The following is a 9,503-nucleotide window of genomic DNA, read 5'->3' as shown; positions in this document are numbered from 1 at the left end:
TTATAACATCTGGCCCCCTTTTTTTCTAAAATAAAATAATAAAATAATACAGGCGTTTTTCGGTCTCAAAGTTTGAAACAAAAACAGCATTGGGTGCGTTCAGTCCGTCAACTCAGAAAGATTAATCAGCTCCAAATGTAAACTTGGTGATTTTTTTTCTCTGAGTTTCTTTCAAATCTGCTCTCAGACGTTCATGGTGGATGTTAATAACCTGTTTGGTTTCTGTCTCTTCTGTCTGCCCTCAGCTGGAGGACGAGCTGCTCGCTCTGCAGAAGAAGCTGAAGGGAACGGAGGATGAACTGGATAAGTTCTCCGAGGCCCTCAAGGACGCTCAGGAGAAACTGGAACTGTCGGAGAAGAAGGCCACAGATGTGAGTTAACCACAGTGGAGAGAGCGTCTGAAAGGCATTACTCGCTTATTCACGCTGCCACCGCAACCTTTTAGTTTCTCTCCTACGCAGCAGCAATATCTGCTCCTGCTCCTGCAGCTGGACTGAAATGAATATTCACAGGAGTAACAGTCGAAATAATATCTCGACCAGAACTGAATCTGCTCTTTAAAGTCTGTTTGGTTAGTGTGACAAAAAAAAAGCTAACACATTTTGTTACTTAACAATACTTTTTGTAACAAAATCAGATAATACGGTCAATTAATGCCACGAGAATCTAAAGCTCCTTCTTTTGTTCTATTCAGCTCTTTTGTTGACCCAGAAAAGCCCAAATTAGTCATCAAATGGCTGCTGGAGGTTTTATCTCCTAACCCAGACAGGGATGAGGAACAGTAAGTTACTGTTGCTCACTGAGCGCCGTAACCAAACTATTTCTTAGGCACAGACAAAACTTGGCCAGCCTTTAGCCCACCAGGAATCCCAGGAATGCAGCTTGAGCAAACAGAGAACCCCATACTGCAGCGACTAATGAAATCAATGCTTTGGCCTTTTTTGGGGTGGAGATATTATAGCGTCTGCTGCGTGGCTTCACACCGCACACAATGGGTAAAGGTAACTAGTCTTTAAAGACATTTATGTTGTGCATTTACTCAAATATTGCTTCCTGGGGAAACACAGTCAGTTGACTCATGATAAGACCTGATAAGGTGTAATATATGTAAAAGCAAACACTAAAGAGCTATTGGCTGAAAACCTGGCCTGTCGTAGTTGATCGAATAAAAAATGAAGCATTACATTTTTTCCTTTATTTCTCAAAAACATGAAGTTCAGATTATCTTTATCTGCTTCAGACACTTCAAGTTATTTAAACCTGACACTTCATTGTTTGTTCTCTAGGTAACCAGAAGCAGGTGAGAAGATTTTAAAGGGTAAATTAATCAAGGTGAAAGTCTGTGAGGTTAATGGGGTTAACAGATGACATCAGGTGTTTTATTTTCTGGCTGAGCCACTTTTTCTTTCTCTCCTGTTGTTGAGGGGAGCTGATGCATGAAAGGTCAGAAAGAGGGAATAAATTCAGGATTTTCTTTTGAAGAAAAGAGAAGGAGGAGGAGGCAGAAGGGGGCGCTGAAGGAATGTTTTGCGACCCTTATTGCTGCGGGTCATGTCTCCAAACAAATCAATTTACATTCCAAGCCCGTGTGCAGGTCAACAACCCTTACTGGATGGGATTCTTGCAGCCCCACCCAATCGCCTGACTTTTACTAAAATCTTAAGCATAATAGCTGAGGCTTTGTTGCATAGTGTTCCTCCTTCTGTAACTTGGACAGTTTTTCCACTTTGTTGCAATCAGATCTGATCAGACATGACTCGTGTTACATAAGTTACTCATACTGGGCTACACTTCCGGTCTGAGCAGGAAAAAAGGCAGCATGTGCAACATCTTCCCATATAAGTCCAGCAGGCTTCCTCTCATAAACAGATCAAACTCATGGGTTATGTTGATTACTCAATTGTGGGGTCAAAGATGTTGGGTTAGTTTTACCAAACACTGGGTCAACAGGTTTGGCCAAGGGTTGGAGATTAGGGATGCAAACTCTGAGAAACTGACAGAAGAGAGCAGGTTTGGCACGTTTTCATTAGCTCAAGCCACAAATTCAACTACTCTGCCCACAAAAACATTTTGTGGACTGAGGAGCAGAACAAATGGGGCACTATTTAAAAGGAAACAAACAAAGAAATAATAATTGTCTTATTTTGTACTAAATATATTTAAGTTATATAACACCATAGGAGGGATGTCATTAATGAAAACTAGATACCGCATAGCGTTAACATAATGACCCCCGCACACACAAATGCACCAGAACTCAGAAGTCTTTATTCCTAATAAATGCCATGCTAGTAGGTGCATCCCAAAATTGTAGAGGCTTGGCAAGGGGGCTTTTTTTTTGGGGGGGGGGGGGCAATTGGTTGACCTGATGGATAGCTCCTCATCAGAGCTAAACAACCAAAGAAAATCTGAAGCTCCTATGTTGAACAGTTTCTGAGTTATAAGCATTTTTGCATGTCCACACACCCCCTCTTTGGAAGGAGCCCCCTCCTCAAATATGGGGTCTATTGTAAAACTGTTGGCTGGCGCAGTGTAGGTCAGACTCATCTACAGTCCTACCAAATTTCATGTTGATTGGTGCAGCCATTTTTGTGCTACGGTCGACCAAAATCACTGAAAAAAATAAAAATAAAACATTAACCCATATGAAAACAAAATGACTCCCAATTTCGCTTCGCATGCATAATTAACAACTTGGAACATTTATTAGTCATTTTTGTTATTTTAATCTTTTAGGTAATGCTTTACACCTTTTAGCTAAAGCTTTTTGCTACATTTAACATTTTGCTAGCAATTTGCAACATTTTGATTCTTTTTAGTTGCTGTTTTCTAATAAAGAAAGGTAACTTGTAAAAATATATTTAACCAAACCCTCATGAGGGGACTGGATGGAAGTCACCCGCAGGCCCGATGTGGCCTGCAGGCCGCCAGTTTCCCATCCCTGCGCTAAACTGTTTGTTATCCAAAAATAACAATAGTTGGTGCTGGCTAAGTGAGGCTAAGTTTGCCAGCTAACTAGCACTAACACATAATAATCTAATAACCCAAACTTTGTTTTTGTTTTTCTTTGCAACTCAATTTACTAACTCTAATTTAAGAAATTATAACTCAATTTTTGGGGTAGAAAACTTAAACCAGTGCACGCTAGGTAAAAACTACCCAGGGTTACAAATTGAGTTTGTTTTTTAACCCAGCAGTTTTCAGTGTGTGTGATATGACGCACTTTCCTTTGTGTGGAGGGGGAAAAATGAGTTCCTTCCCCTCCTGAATGTTGTGATGTCACCTCACACAGGCGTCTTCACAGGATTGGAGGATCTCGTCATAAATTTCCTGAAAACTCCCAGCCCTTTTTTTTTTTTTTTTTTTTTTTTTTTTGCCCCAACCCATCCCATCCCAGCCCTGCACGTCCCTGATTTCCTGCCAGAGGAAAAGGAAGAGGGGAGAGAAAAGAAAAAAACTTTTTTTGTCAGAGCTTGAAAGTTCAGCGCAAATTACCTTCTACCCGATCCTTTTAGACTCTTTTAAGTTCTTCTTCTTTTATTAATTTATTACCGGGTTTGTATAAACGAAATAATCGCAGTCATGGAGATGGTGAAGAAGAAGATCCAAACTCTGCAGCAGCAAGTTGATGAGGCTGAAGAACGCGCACTGGAGATACAAAGAGAGCTGGATACAGAACGGGAACAGCGCGAAAAAGTGAGATTATTCATACTTCCGTCCAGTTTAAACCACATCTTGTTACTGAGGACTAAATACTCTACCTTTTAAAACACATTTACTGCTTAAAACGCGCACATTAAGGCTTTAAAGCAGCTTTAACCGGTCACATATGCATATTTGTTCCTTTTTATCTGCTTTTTATTGATTAGTTATCCATTTAAGTTGTTCGGATGACTTTTCTTCAGTTAGTTATCTAACTTCAACCCGCCCCAAACCCACCGCAACACTCTGAAAAGCCTCCTTGGGGATTTTAAAGTGCCCAAATATACTTTAAATGCACGTTTAGGACTTTGTAATACTTTGATTTATTATCGGCTGCCGCCAGAGGCAAAGGCGGAGTGATAATGTTTATGCCACTCTCTGGGTGTGTGTTTGTTTGCGCTGTTAGCAAAATATTTCACGAACTATTGGGTGGATTTGAATGAAACTCTCAGAAAGTGGTCACAGGATGTACAACTAGAGCTGATTAACTTTTAGAGGAAATCCCATTCAATATGGCCGCCACAGCTAAGCAACTTTACCAAGCACATAAAAGGCCACAACTCGGTCAAATTTGTAGATGTTGAGCTCAAGTTTGGTGTGTTAGTAGCTGAGAGTCATCCCCAACACTTACTCTGAGCTCTACTCATTAGGCAAGATATTTATTGTAAAACTTGCGTTTTAAACATCTCCATCAAGCTTGTTTGTCTGTTAGCAAAATATCTCATGAATCACTGGACCAATTCTGATGAAACTCTCAGGAAGCAGTCACTGGACACACATCTACTTCCAATTCAAGATGGCAGCTACAGCTCATCAACATTAACCAATAAAAAATGGCTAGAACTCAGCCATTTTTAAAGAGATTGTGCTCAAACTTGGTGTGGTCATATGAGAGTCATCCTCAACACATATTCTGAGCATTAACCCATCTTGTGAGATATGGCTGTGACGGCCATCTTGAATAAAAACTCTGTAACGGAAATGAGGAGGCGATATGCAATCTGTTAAATTTCCTTAGCGCCATTTTCAAACATCCAAAGGTCTCTGTTTCACTTTGAGTCATTTATACCTTTTTTAACACAAAGCCTGTCTGAACTGAACGTCTCCTCCTCCTCTTGAGCACACAGGAAGAAGAGGACAGACATGGTTATCTGAGATATCAGGCCTTCAGGAAACAGGAGCCAGCTGTGACATTTCAGAGTTTTCAGGGTTAAATTGTCTCTCCACTTTTCTCCCGCCGTCAGCATGTTTTCAAAGTGTCTGCTCAGGCTGCAAAGTCCACGGCTTGTTACAGCTGCTAAAGGTGAAACGAACCGGCTGCTCCCTGGAGAAAAAAAAGAAAAACAGAGATGATTCACAATCAGTCGGGGACGTTTCAGTCGATCTTCAGTTTGCTCTTGGGCAACACTGAATCATGTCGCCTCTGAGTTTGCTTCTCAGTGGGAAAACTCTTCAAACCAAATCCATTTTTGCTGTAATGCTTACAATGAAGGTTGGAATCGGGGCGGATCAGACCGCTTGACTGCAAGTCGGGGCAAATCAGACTCAGGGTTTGAACATTGGCTTCAGATGAACATGACTTCAGATCTGGAATTTGATCAAAAGTTGCACAAATAAGGTGCACATTACTTCCTGAGTCCAGGACTGGGAGCAAACACTCCTTATGTTTTTGTACTAAATGCATAACAACACTGTGTGCCTTTCTTGTAAATTAGATTAATGTTTTTTGTTCATTATTGTTAACATTTTGCTACCAGTAAAACTATGAGAGGCATAATATTAAAAAAAATATTAGGATTGCATGAATGTGTGCGTTATTAATGTCACAAAAGGCTATTTACACTACAGTAAATCTTAGGCTGTTAAAAACACAACAGCATATTTACCAAACCAGTGGAGTCTCAAAGGTCCTGATGCCCACACCTGTTTTAGAGGGAGTTTGTTGGGATGCTAAAGTGATTAGAACGTTATGGTTACTATAATTATAGGAAATGGGGTTTTATTGCAGCTGATATAAACTTGTCATCGCAATAACATCTCATGTTTACTAATTTTGCGCAGCTTCTCTCTGCAGTGACACTCTCTACCTCCTCCTGGAGGATCTCACGGTGTTCCCAGACCAGTGAGAATACATAATCCCTCCAATCAGTCGAAAGTTCATAGAAACCCTGCAGAGGAATGCACTCCCAAGATGTATTCTAATCAAATACTCAAACCACTTCAGCTGATCAACCGGAGCAGCGGCTCTGCTTAGATCCCCCTGGATGATGCCTGTCCACACCCTGTGACTAGCCTGGCCCCCCCTCTACGAAACAAGCTCATTTTAGGTGACGTATCCACTTGCTGGCGAGCAGACTGCTGGTCAAAACCCTGCAGAGAACCCTGGCTACAAACCCAGAAAAGCTACAGGGAGCCACCCCCTGTGGAGAGAGCTGTCAAGGCTGGGTGTGATGCAAGCCATGTGGCAGGCGAGGGCGAGGCCCTGGGCGTGCTCATTCCTGACTACTCCTGTACTTAAAGGTCTTGCAGGGTAGTGTTTTGAAACATAAACGTTTTGAATTTTTTAAATTTTGCTTACCAAATTACCTCCTAAAATGGAGTTTTTCACCCATCTGAGCTATGCTGAAACACATCATCCTGTATTTGAAGTGAAATCCTTTCGGTTTAACAGCCTCCTCTTTCCTGGCTGACCCTTGACCCCCCCTCTCTGTCGCTTTCCCTTTGTGTGGCTGCAGGCCGAGGGCGAGGTGGCGTCTCTGAACCGGCGCATCCAGCTGGTGGAGGAGGAACTGGACCGAGCTCAGGAGAGACTGGCCACAGCCCTGCAGAAACTGGAGGAGGCTGAGAAGGCAGCAGATGAAAGTGAAAGGTGACATCCAGAGGCGTTTTATGTATTAAATGTTTCCACTGAAAGCTAGGTCGACTTAAAAGTACCGCAGGTTTTTATTGCTTCAGTAGGCCGAGGCAGCTGAACTGAATCTGTGCGTCTTTCTCGTCTTCAGGGGCATGAAGGTCATCGAGAACAGAGCCATGAAAGACGAGGAGAAGATGGAGATTCAGGAGCTGCAGCTGAAAGAGGCCAAACACATTGCCGAGGAGGCCGACCGCAAATACGAGGAGGTACGGACGCAGAGATCAGCGGCTCTGCTGAACATCTCTGGCGTCGCTTGTTCTGCTTCTGCCCGGCTGTAACTCTTTCTGATGACAGGTTGCTCGCAAGCTGGTGATCCTCGAGGGGGACCTGGAGAGGGCGGAGGAGAGGGCGGAAATCGCTGAATCGTAAGGCGCCGTCACGACGAACCAGTCAAATGGCCGGCAGGTTTTGTTCAGCCGTTAGTAATTCTCTCTCCGTTTCCTGCAGGAAGTGTAACGACCTGGAGGAAGAGCTCAAAAACGTCACCAACAACCTGAAGTCTCTAGAGGCTCAGTCTGACAAGGTGAAGCTCCTCCCAGCTATCAACCTATAACCACTAAAGACAGTTTAACTGATATTTAATGGTAGTAAAATAATTGACCTATTCGTTTTTTTAGTACTCTGTGAAAGAAGACAAGTACGAAGAGGAGATCAAAGTCCTGAATGACAGGCTTAAGGAGGTAAATTTGCTTTTCTTTGATCCACCTGTGATCATATGGTCTGCGTCTGGATGATAAACAAGTTTTTTGTTTTACAAAGGCGGAAACCCGCGCAGAATTTGCTGAAAGGACAGTGGCAAAGCTCGAGAAGACCATAGATGACTTAGAAGGTACACTTCCTTTCAACTCTTTTTTTTATTTCCAATCCAGTCACGATCTATACTCTCTTCTTTACTGAGCATTTGTTTCAGCTATTATTATTAATATATAATCTTAATTGCACTCCTTTTTCTGTTTCTTTTCCTTGATCTGCTGAACCTCTTCGTCCCGCTTTCCTTCTGACCTGCAGACGAGTTGTACACGCAGAAGCTGAAATACAAGGCTATCAGCGAGGAGCTGGATCACGCCCTCAATGATATGAATACCTTGTGAAGCTTACCTTTGGCTTATTGTGTCTTTACTCTCTGTTTGTTTCGCTCTTAGTAAAACTTCATCTCATCTCGCCGTCCTCTCACTGCTGTTGGCTTATTTTTCCGCTGAACCGAAGCACAATAAAACCATTTTTGCTCTCTTTAACTCTTCTGTTTTCTGTCCACTGTTAAAAGACCAGACTTACTGGTTTATACATGTAGATGCCACAATATTATTATTGGTTTTTTTTTAATTAAAAGGATGTTAGCAATCTTATCTTTAGAAGTGGGGATTTGCAGAACCTGAGTTTGAAGAAACAGAGTTTACTTGCATCTTAAAACTACTCCAATCCAAAATAGATAAATAAATCTTAACAGTTTCATGGTTTTCCTACAGGAAGTGCACCAGGCTTGCAAAAAAAAAAACATTATTCTGTGTAAAGAACCATGAAATGTAATGTAATTGTTTTCAAATTAGCATTCATGAAACCTCTGAGAATCTGGTCAGAATTAAACTCTGTTTCTCCAAACTGAATCTGTTTAAAGAGCCGTCTACAACAGGTAAGATATTTATTTGTTCATAACTCCTGCTTCCAAAAGTCTGAACATTTTCTTTAACGCCTCACTTGTCTTAACGCCTATGAGATGAATTTATTTGTTCTAACAAGTTGTTATATTTTCCATCCGCTGCTCCGTTTTCTCACAGAGAACCTTTCACGAGCGAAAGAAGAAAACGTAGGAATGCACCAAGTCCTGGACCAAACTCTGCAGGAGCTCAACAGCTTGTAAAACATCAAAAAGAACATCCAGTAAAAAAGAGCAACAAACTTTTTTTTTGTTTTGTTTTTTTGTAAAAGAAATTTTCTACATCATGCCATCCATTGTAATTTCACTCCTACCTTTGTTAAACATATGTAGCCCATTTATATATTTATGGTTCTTTTGTTTCTTTTTTTTTTTCTTTTTTTAATGGTTTCGGGTCCAAACAATTTCAGTATTGGTGCTAGAAATTGTGTTTTAGACCGAACTCCGAGCACAAATAAAGCTCATGATCATGTCAAAGTGTTGTCGCTGCTGCGCGTTTGTGTCCTTTCTGTGAGTGTGTCTTGTTCTGCACATTTTTGTTTTTGTGACCTTGAGGCAATTTCAGCACTCAGCTATGAGGTTTAGAAGATAAACAGAAAAAAAAGAGCTTGCATGTGTGAACACGCATTGTGTTTTGTGTAAGAGGTTGAAAATGTTGTTGAAGTTACGTAATCTTAGCTCCCACAAGTAAAATGGCTCTAATTTCTGGATTTTTTTTCTTTGTGACATACACCATTTATCCACAGTTCAAACAAGAAAAGCGTCCAATAACATAAGTCAGCATTTAGCAACTACTTTTTTTCTGCAGCATCACACAGTAGGCCTAATTATACTCACAAAATATATTTCTTAAACAATGACTTTAGAGGTTCTGTTGATGTATATTAACTGTTTTTGGAAACAAGCATTAAAATGTAAACAAGAATTGCACCAGACTTATAAATGGCCTTGATGCTGACCTAAAGCAACCAGAGTTTCAACTGATACCAAATGAGTCTTTGAGGATAAATAACAAGGAGGATAAGACTGACAGGAAGTAGGACAGTGTGTTACATAGACAGCATAATGTCTATGCTACCCTCTGTCATAAAAAAAACAAAAAACAAAAAAACAAATGTGGACTAATGGTCACAAAAGAAAGTATGGAGTTTTGGAAATTTGATGATAATTTCTGTCTCATTGGACAGACCACCTGGAATCTGACATTGAAAAAAAATATATATATATATATAT

At 40.9% G+C, this 9,503-nt stretch overlaps 1 protein-coding gene across 2 annotated transcripts; it reads left to right on the top strand.

Moving 5' to 3' along the window:
* Nucleotides 1-245: 245 nt before the first annotated feature.
* On the top strand, nucleotides 246-8,751 carry LOC106537044 (tropomyosin alpha-1 chain; the record flags this gene model as incomplete). Of its 2 annotated transcripts, none has more annotated exon segments than XM_014034408.1 (8): nucleotides 246-371; nucleotides 6,438-6,571; nucleotides 6,705-6,822; nucleotides 6,911-6,981; nucleotides 7,064-7,139; nucleotides 7,234-7,296; nucleotides 7,376-7,445; nucleotides 8,392-8,751. In XM_014034408.1, coding segments are annotated over 8 exon segments (741 nt in total), but the record flags the coding sequence as incomplete, so codon positions are not given.
* Between the last annotated feature and the right edge of the window lie 752 nt (nucleotides 8,752-9,503).

This window comes from Austrofundulus limnaeus, unplaced genomic scaffold (assembly GCF_001266775.1).
Source record: "Austrofundulus limnaeus strain Quisiro unplaced genomic scaffold, Austrofundulus_limnaeus-1.0 Scaffold2103, whole genome shotgun sequence".
NCBI classification, from domain to species: domain Eukaryota; kingdom Metazoa; phylum Chordata; class Actinopteri; order Cyprinodontiformes; family Rivulidae; genus Austrofundulus; species Austrofundulus limnaeus.
The sequence above is the reverse complement of the archived record's forward strand: the minus strand, read 5'-3'. Positions and strand labels throughout refer to the sequence as shown.